General features: G+C 38.5%; 1 protein-coding gene and 1 long non-coding RNA gene across 3 annotated transcripts in view; one reads left to right on the top strand and one right to left on the bottom strand.

The window, feature by feature from the left end:
- Window positions 1–978: 978 nt before the first annotated feature.
- Window positions 979–5,310, bottom strand: LOC124109562 (uncharacterized). The gene is made up of 2 exons (XR_006857018.2): window positions 4,871–5,310; window positions 979–4,403 (listed from the first exon to the last, which is right to left on the bottom strand). It is a non-coding gene; the product is annotated as an uncharacterized LOC124109562 (long non-coding RNA).
- Window positions 5,311–5,435: 125 nt separating this feature from the next.
- Zbtb10 (zinc finger and BTB domain containing 10) overlaps window positions 5,436–20,388 on the top strand; it is a 36,963-nt gene continuing 22,010 nt past the window's right edge. For both annotated transcript variants that reach the window (XM_058570708.1, XM_046468231.2), the window contains exons 1-2: window positions 5,436–6,453; window positions 17,192–18,080. In XM_058570708.1, coding sequence (XP_058426691.1) covers window positions 5,482–6,453; window positions 17,192–18,080 — 1,861 coding nt within the window. In that variant the 5' untranslated portion in view covers window positions 5,436–5,481. The remainder of the gene's footprint in view (window positions 6,454–17,191; window positions 18,081–20,388) is intronic.

Here is a 20,388-nt window from a genome sequence, read left to right as displayed (position 1 = left end):
ATACATGACAGTAGAAAGCTCTTCAATTCTTTGTACACAAATGAAGAATTCTTCACTTCTCTGATTGTACATGAAGTAGAATCACACCATTCGTGCAATCATACATGTACCTAGGGTAATGATGTCCATCTCATTCCACCATCTTTCCTATACCTCATGATCAGACTGAAGGTGTACTTCACCCTCTCCCCCCTCCTCTTTGCCCCACCCAAAGTTCCTCTACTCATCCCATGTCCTGCTCGCCCTTATGGATTAGCATCCACTTATCAGAGAAAACATTTGGTCCTGGTTTGGGGGGATTGGTTTATTTCTTTTTTCTTTTCTTCTTTTTTTTTTTTTTTTTTTTTTTTGAGACAAGGCCTCCCTAAGCTGCTGAGGCTGGCCTCAAACTTGATATCCTTCTGTCTCAGCCTTCTGAGTCACTGGGATTACAGGTGTGAGCTATCATTCCCAGCTGAGGTTTAGTTTTAACATATGAAATGTGAGAGGACCCTGGGGCTGGGGCTGGGGCTCAGTGGTAGAGCACTTGCCTGGCATGTGAGAGGCGCTGGGTTCAATTCTCAGCACCACATATAAATAAATAAAATAAAGGTCATCAACAACTAAAAAAATATTTTAAAAAAAGAAATAAATTTGAGAAAACCCAAATGTCTGAACTATAGCATTTGTATTTCTTTTTCTGTAATTTCCCGATATATTCCTTTGTGTATATTTGTGTTTTTAAAATTTTATTTATAATGGCCCTTGGTATATCAGTGATATAAAGCCTTTGTCATATTTCTTTTCCTAGTTCACTTTAAAAATCTCTATTTATAAAAATGTTCATTCTTTTTGTCAGGAATTCTTCTTTTAGAATTTGTCTTAAGCAATTATCATATCAAGTTTTACTTTCAAGGAGGATGGTCACTAAAGAGTTATGTGAAAAAACCAAACAAAAAATGTAAACAATGAAATATTCAACAATGAAGGATTAATCAATTATGGTATATCATTAAAATATTTAATGATATTAAACATAGTAATAAATGTAACAAATATGCTAGGATCCAACCTATAAAGACCAAAATACAATTTTAGCTAGGCACTGAAAAGGAAGACTATATTACATGTTAGTCCTTAAGTCTGGAAATAAGCATATTTGCACAAGAAATTTAAAAATTTTGTGTAGTTAAAAATTATGCAGATATAACATTGTTAATACATACTTTAGTGGCAAAGGGTGCCTTAGATGGAAGGGTATTTTACTCTTGTGGGTAACCTTATAAACTTAACTTTTGCCTCAAAAACCCAGAACAAAATAGTTAACCTTTTTGTACCAGGGTTTCTCCATGTGTTAAATGATAATAATAATTGCTACCTTGATTTAATTCACAAGGACACTGTGTAAACTGATGGTAATTCACTGTAACTACATAGATAATGATACTAGTAATATTACTTAACTATAGTCATATTTTATTACATTTAATGTAAATGCAATGGAAACATTAACTCAATACTTGAAGAATAACTGTTATTTAACCAAGAAAAATAAAAATCAAACAGAAGAAAAGTTTGTTTATCAAAATAGATCGCAAGGGAAGATGCAGTAAATTACCCAATAAACATTTACTATTTATTTGCCTATTTTGTGCCAGCCTGGGCCTATAGGTTGGGGAGTATAAGGTGGTCTCCTAACCTCACATACATCCTTCTGGTGGATGATCATGTCAATTTCCACTTATAGCATCATAGGTGATTGTCTCTAGACCCTGAAGAGGCAAAAATGCTGATAGACGCAACATACCTCTACCAAGGACAGTCTGATCATGAAAGATCAACTACTGAGCCAGTTATAGGAGCTAATCACCATCAGAGTTATGGGAAAACAACATCAAGCATAACCTCCAGCAGTTTTACATTGCCTGAAGTGAAATTAGGGGACAAATTGGTTGGGGATGCCCCATTCTTGAGGGGTTCCCCTGGTAAGCATTAGGGGGAATTCCCTTAAATATGGTAGAACCCTAACAGTACATATATGGGTTATTGGGGAGAACAGATCCCTGCTTGCTAGTAAGAGACTGGAAGGGGTGGGGGAATTCCTAAAAACTCCATTTACAGAGCAGGAGATCCCCTTCTGTTACTCAAAGTTCCCTTGTTATCGGGTATTCTGAGATATTTGTGATTATTATCCCTTTAAACTTTTTTCCTGATTCCTTCAAGGTTTCCAATCTTCCTTCAGGGTTCAGAGGAAAACAACTGAATATGTATATTTATGCATGTGTGAGTGTGTATTTATACATATACACAGAGTGATAAATATATACACAAGTATGTATGTGTGCTTATGTGCGCGCGCGCACACACACACACACACACACACACACCAGACTGACTGGTGCTTGTTTGGCTGTTAGTGCAGAGGTCCTAGAATTTAAGCATTTTATTTTTATCACTTGAATCTAGTATTATTCATTTCTAATCAGTTCATGATAAAACAATTCCAGACAGACAACAATGTAGATTTTGTATAACATAAGGTAAGATATATGTTTGAACAAAATAGCACCATTAAGAATTTGAACACTTTTGGTTGATTCTAACACCATTAGAAAGCAAATATAATTACAGTAGCATAAACTAATAGAGTACCTATTGTGCAATAGGGATATAAAATGAGAGAAAGCAAAGATTTGAATTTAACAGTTTTGGAATGAAAACAAATTTTATAGTTGAAAAGTCCATTTCTACTTCCCATCACCTTCATCTCAGTTAAGCAATTAACTTCAGTAACTCCTTTTTTAAATGGGGAAAGCGACTATAACGGTTAAAATATAATATTTTAAAAATGCCTAGAATTCTAAAAATGCACTAAGGACAAAGAATGGTATTATTGTTAATTCTTTTATACATGGCACAAATTACATAAAGCACAATAGGGAGAATTCTCTCATTTTTTAAGGTACAAATTAGGTCCAGGTCATAGACCTACAAACTGCACCAACCTGAAGACCTGTATTGCAATTTCAAGCTTGTGGATTACTGGTGCCCAGGTTGGACAACAAGGATAGGTGACAATAAGCTTATCATTGGAAAAATAACTCAAAGTTCAAGTCCTTTGGTGGGAGGGTAGTAGTGTCATTCTTTATATTGAAATTACATTTAATCTGTAAGGTAGAACTAATGTTATTGTTTGATATACAACACTATACTGATGCTAAAATTACAGTGAATTAAGTGAAAGTGGCTTTGAATCAATCTATACAATCAATATATGAGTCTGGATGTGCAAGCATGTGCTTAGTTCATGGTATTTTATAATCTGTTCAGGAAAATTTGTTTTTAAAAGCTACCTTGAAAATAGCCTATTTCACATTATATATTTGAAGACTTAAATATTGTTTTTCTCTTAAAAACAGAAAAAAAAGACAGTAATCACAAGACTACATTAACGTGTTTTTTTTTTTTTTTTTTGGTATCAGGGATTCAACCCCCAGGGGTGCTTAACCACTGAGCCACACCCCCAACCCTTTGGTTACATTTTATTTTGAGACTTGGTCTTGCAGAGTGGCTGAGGCTGGCTTTGAACTCCCTAATCCTCTTACCTCAGCCTTTGGAGCTGCCTGCGCCTCAACCACGCCTGGCTCAACAATTATTTTGAATTTATTTTATATTAGTGTTCCGATTTCTAATAAACATATTTCTTGAAAGAGGAAAAAAATCTTTCCAGTTGGAGAACTTTTTTTTTACCCGAAATATGTTTGCCCCAAAATAAGATTTATCTTACATTGCAAATTAGTAAATGAATTTAAACACTTCAGAATTTGCTAAATTTAGCGTATTAAAATATTTAAGTCAGAAGTTTAAGGGCTTGGAATTGTAAGACCTTTTTCTTAAAAATCTCACTAAGATTATAGTTATGGGAGGTTCATTTCCAGCTCAATCTGCTCTAATCATTCTATGTAAAAATTCCATATGAAATATAAACAGCTAAAAAAAAGTCTTAAAAAATGATGCTTGTCATTAAACACGATCTTCGGAGTCACATACAATCTTCGGAGCCGCACACAACGCCCGTATAAGCAGACTCCTCCCCGCTGCCGGGGAAAACCCTGCCTAATATTTATAACGTTATGACATACTGTAATACTCACAAGGTGGTTTGTAGAAGTATAAACATGACTGGAGTTATCTGATTGGCTGCTGGTGATGTAACACCCATGTCAATACTTCCCAGTGAACGCACGTGTTCGACCTTTTATTTAAATTTCCATTTCATCACAGCAATAAGACACTCGGGGCGGTGCGTTTTCTGTGAAATGATTATTGCCTTGGGCCGGAGGTGCTGCCTCGCGCACACAGTGTATCTGAGGAGGTGTCCGTGGTTGTAACCTCTTCGCGTGAAAGGCACCGCCTGGTCCAGTCTTTGTGAAGAAACAAAATAAGTTCACTTCCTTGACCACCGCCACCCGCCCCCAGCAAATGACAAGGCAGGAGCGCAGCTTCCACCGCACAGTTATTTCCAAAGTCCCAGGTGAACTCGTGGCGAGGGAAGGAAAATGAGCGTCCCGGGCGAGAGTAGGTGCGTGTGGGCAGCGGGGAGGCGGCCAGACCCTGACAGTCGCCAGCTGTTTGTCCTCCGCTTAGCCCAGCCCTGGACGCACACGCCCGCCCCCTCCCCGGGACCCCCAGCCTGACGCCTGGCCTTTTGTCCCCCGCCCCTTAGCCGACTTCCTTCCCTGCGGCCGCACCCCCGCCCCCAGGCCGAAGGCGCGGCCCGGCCCCTTTCCCGGTCCCCTGGCGCCCCCACCCCACCCCAGCCCAACCCCAAGCCCAGCCCCCCTCCCCCCGCCCGGCCCCCACCCTTTCCCCCTCCAGCGGTTACTGCTACCCCGGTGCATTGTGGGCGCACGGTCCGTTGTTCATTTGCCATTCGACCTCCGCCAGGGCCTGGTCGGACGGAAACGCTCCGCCGGCTTTATTGTCGGTTCGTTATGTGTCGGAGCCCAGCAGTTTAACGTGCCTTTCGACCTCAGCGCCTCGGAAGCCGGCGGCGGCGTCGGGACTCCTCGGCGCGCCGGAGGAAGGATATCTGTTGGAGGGTCGGTGTGTGCGCGCGGCTTTAAAAGAGGGGGCAGCGGAGGGTCTCCCGCACTCCGCCTCTCAATTTCGAAGGCCCCACGCGCCCCGACTCGCCGCTCACCGCTCCGCCGCCCGCCCCCTTCTCCGCGCGGGACGCTGCCCGGAGCGCTGCGGGGCGGGGGTGGAGGACGAGGAGAGCGGCCGGAGGCGGCGGCCCGGCGGCAGCGGCTGCAGCGGACGCGTGCGGCAGCCCCGGGAGCGAGCGCGAGCCGGGCGGGAGGGTGAGGCTGAGCCCCGCGAGACCGGAACGCCGGGGGCGGGGGCGGGGGCGAAACGGAGGGGGAGACGCGGGGAGCGCGCGGGACGCGGCCCGAGGCCGGGCGCGAGCCGGGGCACCGGGCGGCGGCGGCGGCGCGCGCCATGTCGTTCAGTGAAATGAACCGCAGGACGCTGGCGTTCCGAGGAGGCGGGTTGGTCACCGCCAGCGGCGGCGGTTCCACGAACAATAACGCTGGCGGGGAGGCCTCGGCTTGGCCTCAGCAGCCCCAGCCAAGACAGCCCCCGCCGCCAGCGCCGCCCGCGCTTCAGCAGCCCAATGGGCGGGGGGCCGACGAGGAAACGGAATTGGAGGGCCTGGAGCCCCAACACTTGGAGGCCTCCACTGGGGCAGCCGCCGCCGCCGAGGAAACCAAGGAGTTGCTGCTCCCCCAAGACGCGGTCGGCCCCACCTCGCTGGGCGGCGGTGGCTCGGGGGGCCCTTTGCTAGCGGAAAGGAACCGTCGGACTCTGGCCTTCCGAGGAGGTGGCGGCGGGGGTCTCGGCAACAATAGCAGTAGCCGCGGCCGCCCGGAGACCTCGGCGTGGCCCCTGAGGCATTTCAATGGGCGAGGGCCGGCGGCTGTGGATCTGGAGCTTGACGCGCTGGAGGGGAAGGAGTTGATGCAGGACGGCGCGTCCCTGAGCGACAGCACCGAGGACGAGGAGGAGGGGGCGAGCCTGGGCGACGGCAGTGGGGCGGAAGGCGGCAGCTGCAGCAGCAGCAGGCGGTCGGGCGGCGATGGTGGGGATGAAGCGGAGGGCAGCGGTGTGGGAGCTGGCGAAGGAGAGACTGTCCAGCACTTCCCGCTCGCGCGGCCCAAGTCCCTAATGCAGAAGCTACAGTGCTCTTTCCAGACCTCCTGGCTCAAGGATTTTCCCTGGCTGCGATATTCAAAGGATACTGGCCTTATGTTTTGCGGCTGGTGCCAAAAGACCCCTGATGATGGGGGAAGCGTGGATCTTCCGCAAGTGGGGCACGATGAGCTTTCTCGAGGGACCCGTAACTACAAGAAAACCCTGCTTCTGAGGCACCACGTCTCCACCGAGCACAAACTCCACGAAGCCAACGCCCAGGTACAGTATATCCTGCTTTTTGAGGTCTTTTGGGAAAAGGCTTATCAACTTAAATAAAAAACCATTTTCCTGGGCGAAGGCATCGTTCCGATTGACAGAGGTGCGAGGAACTTAAGCGTGGGGGTTTAGAAAGCCTGGGAACAAAGTTTTGAAAAGTTGTCTGTGTGTGTGGGGGGGGAGGGGATGAAATGAGAATTTTCTAATCTTAGCAATGAATTTGTTGTATTTTTTGTATGACTCAGACTGCTTATCAGATTGAATCAGAAGGAAAGTTTAACAAAATGAGATTGAAGGTTTTAACCTAAAAGCTTAACTTTGGGCTAAAAAATTATTAGCTGTGATTTTAGAAGCCGCCTTAGGTTCCTAGATATTTGGTGTTTAGAGGAAGTCAAATCTGGCAACGCTTTGCGAAGAGTGGATTAAAAAGTTCCCTTAAGTTTTAGACGCTACCTCTATGAGGAGAACATCCACCCGAAAAAATTCTTATATCAGGTCAAGATAATGTGAAATCTGAGAGTTGTATGTAAATATAGAGGAAGTTATTTGAATAACCCTCCTTTCTCCTGTGAATCATTTTACTAAATTCATCTCTATTGAACTTGTTGAACCTTCTTTGCCAAGCTTGCTTTTGTCAAATTATTGTTTTTATTCACTTCATTCATATTTCTGTTCCATGATATTTCTATATTAATTTTTTAAAACTTTGTCTTGTAAACACAGTTTACATGAAGTATTTTAAACTTAGCATTGGAAGTGTTTTACGTGAAGATATTGAGCATTCGATTGGGACTGTTAGGGAATTTATTTACCAAACTGTGAAAAATCACAAGTCCTTGGTTACAAAGTTGTGTGGGTTTTTAGTCCTTATTTTAACATTTCTTGTCAAAAGTTAGTAACCTAACCATCTTGGTAGGCCTTTTCAAGACTGTTTATCAGTCTTCCTTTTTATGACTTTAATTTTAGACAGCCTTGTAGCTGGGGGATGAAATCCATTCTTTTTGTACTGATAGCCAGTCATTGATTTTAGAAAGTCAGTGCTCAGATAGTTCTACTCGGGTATTAATCCCTTGCTATGGTGTTTATGGGAGCAATCCTGCCATTCAGTACACTTATACTGGAGTTAATTAAGTACACCAGTAACCCCACAGACATAGCCCAAAAATTTCTTGGAAGTTAGGGATGAATTTTTTTTTTTTTTTTTTTTTTTTGGTGGAGTAGGACACAAATTATAGTTGCCTCAGCCCTAGAAGGAAGGTCGTTTTTTAGAGAAATAAAACCCAGAAAGTTTAAGTAAAGTTCTGGGTGACAACTGACACTAGAACCTATTAGGAATGTTGTAGTGGGAAAATAATGAATTTGGAGTAAATCTGAGTTCAGATCCCAGCTTTGTGCTGTTTCTAGCTTTGTGAACTTGGGCATTTGAGTGAGCTAGAACATTTTCTTGTCTTTATGTACCAAAAACACATTAACTTTAGTCCACAAAGTATTTTTGTTTCCATTTCACAAAAAGAGTGATCTAAGGCATTCAAGGGTTAATGTATCTCTAAAGTTATTTATAAGATAATAGAGGCCCATAACTTGTGAAAATGAAAGCTTAATTTTCTCTATTATGGTAGCTTGGTATTTAGAAAAAAATTAAAAGACAATTGGAATGAATTTTCTTAATCTACAGTGGACCAGTTATTCTTATCAGTCTCTCCCTGTAGGCAAATCTGAATGGGAATACAAATTATAATTAGCTGCTTAGTGAACCTGAAGTCAGAGGATGGGGGAATTAGTTGGGTACCCTTATGGTAGACTTTGTATGGGTGTATCTCTTAGTATGGGTGGATCACAGAATTCATTTATAGTTAAAACATTTTCCAAACTTGACTTCTGAACTATTCCTTCCCTGTTCCCCTGTGGAAATTGCCCTTTGATATAATCTATAGGCTATCTACTTTTAGAAAGTTTTTTTTTCTATTAAATTTAAAGTCCTGTTTGTCTTAAAGATATACATTGGTTCCTTTGATTGGATTTTGGATGTTTCCACTTTGATCTTCCTCATTTCTCTAAATTCTAACCTAGTTTAGAGGATATCTTGCTATCCTAAGTACTGTGGTATTGTTGCCCTCCAGGCTTTGATTACCTATAGGAGGCAGTATAACACAGTCTGTGAGAGGATTTTTTTTTTTGCCCAAGGTCAAGACCTTGGGTCCTGATCCTCTTATTTTCTTAACAGGAAAATTAATTAACTTGTTTCTTTATGTATACAAAGTATATTTGGCAACATATAATTTTTTAGTAAATAAGAATGATTATTTATTGTCATGATTACTTATATTTAATACAGGCAAACATCTAATACAAGATTTGTTTAAGAATTTTAAATTTGGGCAGTGCTGGAGATTGAATCCTGGACCTTACACATGCCAAGCAAGTGCCCTACCATTAAGGTACACCTCCAACCCTAAGAACTTTTTTGTGGCCTGCTACATCATAAGTTAGTGTCACCAGTTTTTTTCAGCTTTGAAGTCTTTTTCATGGATTCACTCTTGATTCTAGAGAACAAACCATTTTCCATTTTTATACCCCCAGACTTAGCCATTTTGAGCCTGCCCCTCATCATGTAATTTTTCTTGGCTTCCCAAAGAATATCTTGCATTTGCTTTATATTGTTTTAACATTAAATTGAATTTTGGAATTCGGGCAAGAATTTAGAGGCTTAAAGTAGTTCATTCCCTTTATTTTTTCCATCATTGTTGTTTTGGTGGGTGCTGAGGATCAAACTTAAGGCCTTGTGCATGCTAGGCAAGCACTCTACCACTGAGATATACCCCCAACCCCTTTCCTTTTAAAAAGGTCTGGTTTTTTGAGAGGTGTTTGAGTATCTTAGTAATTATCACAAAGGGTTATTTTTATTTCTCATGCTTTCTATAAACAAGAAAAGTCGCTTGTTAATTTTTTTGGTGGTGCCAAAAATATTTGAACATAACCGTTAAAAAGTTTGGTATTTTGTATATGATATTGCATGTGCATACGTGACTTGGGAGGTTGAGGCAAAAAAAAAAAAAATCCAAGTCCAAGGCCAGTCTCAGCAATTTAGTGAGGCCCCATCTCAAAATAAAAATTTTTTTAAAGGGCTAGAGATACATGGCTCAGTGGTGGATTGCTTCCCTACATTTGAGAGGCACTTAGTGAGAGGCCCTGAGTTCAATTCAAGTACATGAGGGAAGGGCTGGAAGAAAAATTATGACTTTTTTTTTTTTTTTTAAGATGGGGATCTCCTGGTAATTATTCAGATTGGCCTCAAACTCCTGATCTGAAACCATTCTCCAGTCTCCCAAATAGCTGGAACTGTAGGCATGATGACTATTTGTATTCTTTAAATTAGACTACTCTTTAAATTAGACTACTCCTGGAGAGTCTTTTTAAACATGCTTTTTGAATTTGTGTTCTGAACCTTCTATGTTAGAGGTGTTCTGTATTTGGATATGAGGAAAATGTATTGTTGGTTTTTGTGGGGTGGTAGTGGTAAGGACTTAGTTTCTTGTAGTGGGGATTTTAACCACTACCATGCTAGGCATGCCCTAAGCTCTATATTCCCAGCCTTTGTTTTATTTGAGATAGGATCTTGCTAAATTGCCCAGATCAGTCTCAACCGTGTGATCCTCCTGCCTCAGTCTCTCAAGTAGGTTGGATTATAGGCCTTTGCTTCTATGCCCAGCTGGGATCTACAGTTTTGAGTAACTGGATTATCTTTTCATAGTCAGAGTCAATGATTAGCTCATTCATGATTTGACCATTTGGCCCAGAGGACTCTAAAATTGCTTTAATTACAGTTTTGACTTCTGTGTCTTGGTTCAAACCATTTTTATTTTTTGATACTGGGGATTTAACCCAGGATCACATTACTACTGAGCTACATCCCCAGCCCTTTTTACTTTTTATTTTGAGGCCCAGTCTTGTTAAGTTACATAGGTTAGCCTCAAGTTTATGATCCTCCTGCCTTAGCCTCCTGGGGCATTCACTTTCTCACCAGCTCAAACCACTTTCTGCCCAGTTGTGAAATTTTCATTTCCTAAATCATTCCTTCTGTCAACCCTTTCTGGTTTAGTAAGCCTACAACATGCACCCAAATAATTACTGTAACATCCAGAAATAGTGAATTCAGATCAATGATCTGATTGAGATTTTGATGCCAGGTGGAACAAATAAAGAAGATAAGTCATGTCTACCAGCCTTCTTTATTTTGGGCAAAAATTAGGCCTTCAAGGTTATTCTAACCATTTAGGAAGAAAGTCTGAAAGACCTTTGAAAAGGAGAAATAAACCACAGGCTCATCCTTAAATATATTAATAAATTACCATTGTATAATGATTGTAATTCATTTATTCATTGAGTAAGTAAAAATCCTTGTTTTCCAAATGTTTGGTAATATACCTTATTGTATATCTAGGATTGGCATCTTACTTCTTAAATTTATCTATATTAGGTAAAAGCAAAGCACTGAAGATAAAAAAAAAAAACTTATAAGATTTTCTGTGCCCTCAAGGAACTTGTAATCTAGTAACAACAGACTGACATGATGATAAAAATAAGATACTGTCATGTTCAGGGTACAGTGAAGACACTAAAGGGAATCAGGCAATCAGTTTTACACGCAGTGGGTTGGAAAAAAGCTCACAGAATTGGTTCTTGAACCAAACTATGTTAAATAAATAGGCATTGACAAGGAGGAAAGGGCATTCTGGCATTGCAGTTTGAAGCAGCATGAGGAAAGTGAATAATGGTGTCTTCATGTATCTGAGAAAAGGGATAGTTTGGTTAGTGAGCAGGATGAAAAATTAAGTGTGAATAGGTCATGAGGATCTCTTTATGTTTTAAAGATTGCATTTTCTGTTAACAAATGGGCAATGATAGCAGTTTTAAGTAGGAGAAAAGTATGATCAAATGTGTATGTGTTTTTTGTTAGTGGCACCTGTGTTTCGTGCTGTGGGTTGTTTAGAATTTGAGGAGGGAGCTAGTAATGAAGCATATCTTCGATAATCAGAGTTGGCTGGATGTTAAAATTACATGAAGTTCATCTCACCACCACCACCACAGAATTAGAATTTCTGAGGAGCTGCTTAAGCTACAAAAGAGAATGTCATTACTGAAGGACATCATAGAGGTGATAGAAGACTGCAAAGGAGTAGAGCTTCTGTTTTCTCTACCAACTATTATAATTAGTATCATTAGCAGGTATTATTTATTATCCCATTTGCCATAGCCTCGTTTATTGTCATATTCTATAAATCAAATTTGATTTTTTTCCCTAAAATCTGAATTTAGAAGTGGAAACTAATGTTTTCGTCTAACATGCTGTTCTGTTGGGTTGCAACAAAATGCAGATTTTGGATGTTTTAATACTTTTACATTACACTTTGATTGTATTGGAAATGTCCTCTCTGCTAATCATTTATTGAAAAAGGTCTGTAATTCTGAGTACAGAAGTAAATATTACTTGTTGATTTTTAGCTAAACAACCTTTTCCTCTCACTAATGGATTGATTTTAAGCTGTTTGAAGTTTGTATTACTTGCAGCAAAAGTTAGCTTCTCTCCTTCTGTTCCTTACAAGGGCTGAGACCAGGTAGTGGTCTTGTTTTCTCTACAAGTTGGCATCTAATTTCTCAAACTAGAATGCTAAAAGACAGGACAGGTTTTCCTCCCTGCCTTTTTATCCTGTGTATTTATTTCATCGTTTAAATTCTGCTGATTTGGGCTGAGGTTGTCCTCAGTGGTAGAACGCTCGCCTTGCATGTGGAAGGCGCTGGTTTTGATCCTCAGCATCATATAAAAATAAAATTTAAAGTATTGTATCTATTTACAACTAAAAAAATTTTAAAAATTCTGCTGATTTAACCTTTCAGTTTTTTATTAGGTTCTGCCTTTCCCTCTCCATTAATAATCTGTCTTCCCTAGTTAAGGTTCTTGTTGCTTGTACGTACATTGTACTATTAACAGTAGCTTCAGTATTGGTCACAGGATCTGCAGACTAGGTTTGATTTAATCCTCCACATTGCTGCCACCCTCCATTAATATCTGTTTTCCCTACTTAAGGTTCTTGTTGCTTGTACGTACATTGTACTATTAACAGTAGATTCAGTATTGGTCACAGGATCTGCAGACTTGGTTTGATGTTAATTCTCCACATTGCTGCTACAGTCACATCTTCTGCCTACCAGTTCAGTCTTGTCATTGCTTCTAAAAACTCTGGCCCTGGGTTCAATCCCCAGCTTTAATTTATATATGTGTGTCTATCTCTGTTTCTGTGTCTAAATATATCCCATGCTTTTATTTACATACACTTTACACTCTAAAAACTCTGTAAGGTTCCCATAGCAGTGATTCTTTTTTTTTTTTTTTAATATTTTTTAGTTGTAGGTGGACACAATATCTTAATTTTAGATTTATGTGGTGCTGAGGATCGAACCCAGTGTCTCATGCGTGGTAGGCAAGCACTCTACCACTGAGCCACAACCCCCCCCCCCCCCCCATAGCAGTGGTTCTTGATCATATTTTGGGCTTTTGGGTTTTTTTTTTTTTTTGTCTGTGGGGGGGTGATGGTGGTGTGGTGGTACTGGGGATTGAACTCAGATACTCTACCATTGAACTACATCCCAGTCCTTTTAAGAATTTTAAATTTTGAGACACAGTCTCATTAAATTACCCAGGCTGGCCTCAAACTTGATCCTCAGCCTCCCAAAATGCTGGAATATAGGTGTGTACCACTGTGCTGGGCAGTTTCTTCATCTTTCAGGGATCTAATTCTTTTATAAATCTGAGGAAAATGATGAACATTTACCCCTGGAAAAAATGTTCATATTTGCATAAGTGGATGAGCGGGGCACCTTGAAGTTTTTGGATGGATCTAGAATTCTGGGGATTCTGTTGACCATTTTAGGATTTTTTTTTTCCTCATGCTGTCTCATTTGCTTAGAATCTACTTCACCCTCTTATTCACTCTTCTTTGAGTGTGCTAAGATCTCCTTTCTTCTCAAAAAACATTGCAATACCTATTAAAAAAAACTGGAATAGAAGACCTTGGCTCTGCTCTTATAACATCTATTTATTTTCTTCAGTACCTGAAGGTTCTCTCTACTAATACTAACTTAAAAGTTTGAAACTAAATTATTTTGTTTCTAAGCATAGGCTTTGACTAAAAGTAGGTAATCTGTTAATGATTATTAAATGAATGAGTAAAGTAGGATTTTTTTTAAGCTTTTAAGAGCTTTTTCCTCTAAGTGTTAATTTTATTTGTTAGCATCCTGTGGAAATAAAGATAAGTTAAAATTTAAGTGGACATTTCTCTAAACTTTGGAAGAACTGATCCTAAGGTCTTATCCAGTTTAAAATTAATGATTTTACTTGAGCATTTTCACAGATTAAATTTAAGACTTCATATTTAGGTCTGGATGTCCATTTCTTTAAAGTCTTCTTGTTTAGATCTTTCTACGCTTGAAGAGACCAGTTGTGCAGATATTTAAACTTCATCTTTATATTTAAAAACTATCTGCGATACCTAATGCCACCAAAATATCATGTGGAAATAGAATATTGAAGAAACCAAAGAGAGCAATACCTGGAGTTTTTAAGAATCTACTGTAAGATTGTGTTACTAGTACTAAGAATATTTTAACTTTTATTTGGTTCAGCAAATAATATTGGCAGTTTATTTTATTATGTGCATATTTAGCTGTATTGCTCAAATTCCTTAAATAATAATCTCCTAGGAGAGTACATATACTCTTGACTTGGAAACAGTTCATTTTGAAGGGCATATTTAAAAGTTGTTTGAAACACAGCATAGTCCTTTAATAATTAGTGAAAAGAAATTGCTGGTATTGCTTGTAAAAGTAGGGAAATGTTAATATTTTTGTACAGTAGTATGAGAAAAATAGCAGTTGCATAGTGTTTGATATGTCAAAATAGAATGGGCAAATATTTGGTACATAAGCTTTTGACTGGGTTATTTTTAAAAAATTAGAACATTATGGTGTGATGAAGGCAGAGACTCTTATACAAATTGATGGGACCCATCCAGAAAATACAGGACATGTTGACTATAACCTAGGAGATGGTTACAATTAGACATAACCACTTCCCAAAGGGCTTCCAACTGCTTGTTATTTAAACATTAAGTGGTACTTGATTTGTAAATGTTAGTTTGCTGCTTCCACAAACACTTTATGGATGTGCTGCCAAATTTTTATTCAGTGTTTAAAATTTTTGTTTCTTTCAAATATTGATGCTTTTTTTGAAATATCTATTAGAACTTTGAACCAAATGAGCTTGCTGACTAGGTACAGCATGTATAATAAAGTTTAGTGTCAGGCTTACACTAAAAGAAGATTCCTATTCATGTTCAGAATTTTCTATAAAGAGCATAGACAAATTAATAAAATTTCATTCAGATAGTCTCAAAGGGGAGATTAAGTAAACAGTATGAGGCTTTATTGAAAATTATGCTGTAATTGTAATGATTATAGGCATTTTAGTATTGTCTTAGTTCTTTATATTCATGAGCACTAAATATTTTCATTACCATTTGCTTAATGTTTTGATATTTTACACCATACTAGTTTATATATATGATCTAAGTAAAGCAACCCCTTGGAGCTTGTGTGTATGTATGAGGCTGTTGGTTTGATCCTCAACATCACCAAAAATAAACAAAAAAACCCTGTAACTTCACTTCTCTTCCCTCATCTGCCCAAAAAAAATGAAAAATTTGGAAGTTTGCTCATGAATGGATTTGTTTTGATTTATTATTTATTTTTACAGAGGATTGAGTGGGTAGGAGAGAGAAATAGCTAATTGAGAGCATGGAACATTTTGGTATGATGTAGGGGGACATGGGGAGAGGGGAGATTTGCTGTGGTAGAATGGCATTATGCACCTGAGACATGAAGAGGGGTTAGGGAGACTGCTAAAAGTCAAGTGAAAATGAAAAGAAATTCTCTACTCTGATTGCTTCATTTTGTAGCAGTCTTATAGTACTAGCTCCATTATCCCTATGGAACATTGAAGTGTTCTGGAATTCTAATATTTTGTTTCTTTTGGTTGGCCACCCAACCCTGGAAATAGCACAGAAATTCTCAAATGGGCTATGTTTTAGTTTCAGAGAATTGCTATTATTTTGTGTATAGCTTCCTTTGACCAGGATTCAGACATAAAGCTATACGTTTGCCACACCTGCAGTTGGGTTAAATGAAGTTTGTTTTTTGTTTTTGTTTTTGGTATGAGGAATGGGTGCTTTATCATTTAGCTGCATTTCTAGTCCTTTTTATTATTTATTTTTGAGGCAGGGTCTCCTGAAATTGGTAAGGCTAACCTTGTATTCTTCCTCAGCTTCCTTGATAAATGGAGTTTTGTGATTAAGAATCAACCATTTAGAATAATGTTTCTAAGAATTCTTTTGCAGTCCTATCTTCCTTACTACTGCTTCCTCTCTTCAGGTCCTTTCTGGACCTGTATTTTTCCATGTTTTTCTCTATTCTCATAAAATAGATTTTGTGTGTGTATGTGTGTGTGTAGCTTCATTTATTGTGCACTTAATTTTAGCACTTAAAAATTTTTAGCACTCAAGGTCAGCCTTTTCAGTCATCCTTATTCTCCACCACCCGGGATTGAACCAGGGGTGCCTAACCACTGAGCCACATATCCAGCCTGTCCTTTTTATTTTTTTGAGACTGGGTCCATAGGTTACTTAGAGCCTCCCTAAGTTGCTGAGGCTGGCTTGGAACTTGGTATCCTCTTGCCTCAGCCTCCTGAGCTGTTGGGATTATAGGCATGCACCATTATGCTCAGCTTCTGTCATCCTTTCTACTAGAAATGTCTTAGCAGTTTTTCTCTTGGGAAAAAAATGATTAGTTATTTAGCAAAGTTTAATAACTGCAAAGCACTATGTAGGATTATAGGGATATTATAGCTCTGCTTGAAGGAAGTTTACCAGCCTAGTCATTGAATGAAGAAAGTCATAAGGTTGTTAAAACTAATATTTGTAGTTCTGCTTTGTTATTTAAGAAGACAACTCAGGGATAGTGACTTTTCCAAGAACACATGATTAATAACTAGAGTACAAATAGCATTCTGAAATTAGATCATATTTTATAATGAACCACACAATTTTGATTATTGTATAGGAATTCACCTAGAGCAATGCAAAATTGAACAGTAGTGAATACCTGTAAGATTGATAAGCAAAATTGTAAGATTTTTAAATTCAGAAATGTTAACTTATGCAGTTTATAGTTTTATGACCTTAGGTGATATGTCCATTGTATTATAACTTGGATATTTTATGTTTTGTCATAGAGGAGATTGCTGCTTTCCTGTTAAGAGATTAAGCAAACTATTTTGATTTCCATAAATGAAAGTTTCTTAAGAAAATAATTGCTGTTTTGATTTTAATTTTAAATAATTCTCAAATCATGTCTTTATTTTATATTTGAAAAGAAAAATCAATGAAATCTTGCTTATCCTGTCAGATATGTTCCATTTATCTTTTAATAGCAATGGGTTGCACCATACTATTCACTCCATTCCTTTCAATATTTGGGATGATGATCATTTTATTCTCAAGGCATGATGATTACAACATTGTTTGATTAGTACATTTTAAAAACTTACATTGGTAATGAAAATGTTTTCCTTGTGTTAAGGACTTTAAAATGTAAATAAAATGTAATATTAATGTTTTTTATTCAATTACAGGAATCAGAAATTCCATCAGAGGAGGGGTACTGTGACTTTAATAGTAGGCCAAATGAGAACTCTTATTGTTATCAACTTCTTCGACAACTAGATGAACAGAGAAAGAAAGACATTCTTTGTGATGTCAGCATTGTGGTGAGCGGGAAAATCTTTAAAGCTCATAAGAACATCCTGGTTGCAGGCAGCCGTTTCTTTAAGACTTTATATTGCGTTTCAAACAAAGAAAGCCCTAACCAAAACAATACTACCCATTTAGATATTGCTGCAGTTCAAGGTTTTTCAGTCATCTTGGACTTCTTGTATTCTGGTAACCTGGTGCTCACAAGCCAAAATGCCATTGAAGTGATGACAGTGGCCAGCTACCTTCAAATGAGTGAAGTTGTTCAAACTTGCCGAAATTTCATTAAAGATGCCTTAAATATAAGCATTAAATCAGAAGCTCCGGAGTCTGTAGTTGTGGACTACAATAACAGAAAACCAGTTAATAGAGATGGTCTGTCTTCACGGGATCAAAAAATTGCCAGCTTTTGGGCAACACGGAATCTTACCAATTTGGCAAGTAATATAAAAATTGAAAATGATGGTTGTAATGTCGACGAGGGCCAAATAGAAAACTACCAAATGAATGACAGTAATTGGGTCCAGGATGGTTCTCCTGAATTGGCTGAAAATGAATCTCAAGGTCAAACAAAAGTATTTATTTGGAATAACATGGTCTCCCAGGGAATTCAAGACACTGGCAAAACAAGGAGGAAAAACCAAACTACAAAGAGATTTATTTATAATATACCACCTAATAATGAAACAAATTTAGAAGATTGCTCAGCGATGCAGCCACCTGTTGCCTATCCAGAAGAAAATAAGACCCTAATCATTAAGGAGGAACCAGGTAAATATTGTATATACAAAGATAAATCAGTTTTCATTCTAATGGGCTATAATCTTGAAGCATATTTTTAATTGAAATTTTATTATAAAAATAATAGTACTCAATGAATGTCTGTAATAGAGTAAGGGAGAAATCATTCAAATGTAAAAATTTTTGGTTTATTTTTGTCTTTTCTCAAACATGTATATGTGAGTTTCTCAAAAGTTGGTATTAATAACCAGGCATTACATACACAGATGCTCCTTGATTTAAGATGAAGTTATAGCTTCATGAACTAAGAAAAAAAACTACCAGGTCATATAAACATGCTATATACTTAGCACCCTGAACATCATAGCTTAGCTTAGCCTACCTTAAATATGCTCAGAACACTTAGGTTACAGTTGGGCAAACTTATCTAACACAAAGCCTATTTTATAATAAATGCTAAGTACTAAGAGTGAAAAAGAATGGTTGTGTGGGTGCAGTTGTACACCATAAGTTGGGAATTTTTAAGCTGAACTATCTTAAATTGGGGACTGTATTATTAAGGAATGTGAACTCTGTGTGCACTTCTTTGACTTTTCTCATGTTTAACCTCTGTAGTAATTATTTTATTAGTACTAGAAAAGATAGTCTTTTTCATTATATACAATCATGGTGTCATTTTGGAACCTTTTGTTTTTTGGCAGTACCAGGGCCTTGTACACACTCTACAAGTGTTCTACCACGGTATACAGTACATATTCCAGTTCTTTTTATTTTATTTTTAGACAGATATAGCTAAGTGGTTGCCTACACAGGTTTCCAACTTGTGATCATTTGCCTCAGCCTCCTGAGTAGCTGGGAGTAAGGCATGTGCCACCATGCCTGGCTCATTCTGGAACATTTGTAAGACCTAGTTAACACTTTGTCTTTTTTATATTTAATTTTTTTTTTTTTTTTTGTACTAGGGATTGGACCCAGAAGCATTTACAACTAAACCACATCCCTAACCCTTTTTATTTTTTGTTTTGAGACAGAGTCTCACTAAATACTGAGGCTGGCCTCAAACTTGGATCCTCCTGCCTCACCCTCCCAAGCTGCTGGGATTACAGGTGTGTGCCCCTGTGCCCAGCTGTATTTAAAAATATTTATTTTATACAATTTAAATAATTATGAAATTATTCTAACTTCTGTTTGTTTTTTGGTACCAGGGGCACTTAACCACTGTACCACAACCCCAGCTCTTTATATTTTATTTAGAGAGACAGGGTCTTGCTGAGTTGCTTCGGGCCTTGATAAATTACTGAAGCTGTCTTTGAACTCAAAATCCTCCTGCCTCAGTCTCCTGAGCTGCTGAGATTATAGGCATGCACTACTGTGCCCAACTAAATTATTCTAATTTGTTTAGAGCTACTGTTCTGTTTTCATTACAGATTTTATATATCCAATTACACCATCTAATTTTCTTTCTCCTTTGCATTAGTTAGAAGAGAGGCCACTGAAAACCTTTTCTTCAGTATATTCTTAAAAGAATGTATGCGAGAATCTTAGCATATCACCTTGATGATGGGGATTTCTTATAGAATGAGAAGGAAGACCACTGTTATGAGTATGAATAGAAAGAGTAGAAATTTTTATCTTTAGTTTAATCTGGCTGTGCCTAATTTTATTTGAAGAAGGAGCTCAGTGAGTTTGAGGTTTCTTCCTACACATACCTCTTAGGCTTGTGCACTACTATCAAGTGCTTGTATCTGAGAACATTGTGACTATTCATTGACTGATTTTTACATGATGATGATCATCTGATGGAATACTTTCTTATTTGGTACTAGGGTTTGAACCCAAAAGTGCACTGAGCCACATCCCCAGCCTGTTTTATTTTTTTAGTTTGAGACAGGGTCTCACTAAGTTGCTAGGGCTTTGCTAATTTTTGAGACTGACCTTGAATTTGCAATCCTCCTGCTTCAGCCTCCCAAGCCATTGGAGAGTACAGGCATGAGCCCCTGCACCTGGCTGAGGATGGAATACTTTCTATTAAAAAGAATTATTATTATTATTTTATCTCCCAGGGGTCAAAATGCCATAGTAAACCTGTGAAATGGGTTTTTCTTAATTCTTGGATGTGGACTATTTTTTTGGTAGAAATTTTAGTTATGTGAAAATTAGTATATATGTTAGTGAATAGTATTTGCTATTGTTTTTTTCTAGTACTTTATATCAAGTTTTTAGAAATAAGATCCCTGAGGCTTCTTTGTTAAATAAAATATTAAGGGTACTTTGTTTGGACTTAATGGGACCTTATAATATTTTAAAACACATGTATACATATATATACTTGAGCCCT

This window comes from Marmota monax, unplaced genomic scaffold (genome assembly GCF_021218885.2).
Source record: "Marmota monax isolate L192 unplaced genomic scaffold, Marmota_monax_Labrador192_F-V1.1 WCK01_AAM20220418_F8-fsc00115, whole genome shotgun sequence".
Classification (NCBI taxonomy): Eukaryota; Metazoa; Chordata; class Mammalia; order Rodentia; family Sciuridae; genus Marmota; species Marmota monax.
Note: the sequence above shows the minus strand (reverse complement) of the source record. Positions and strands in the feature narration are given on the sequence as shown.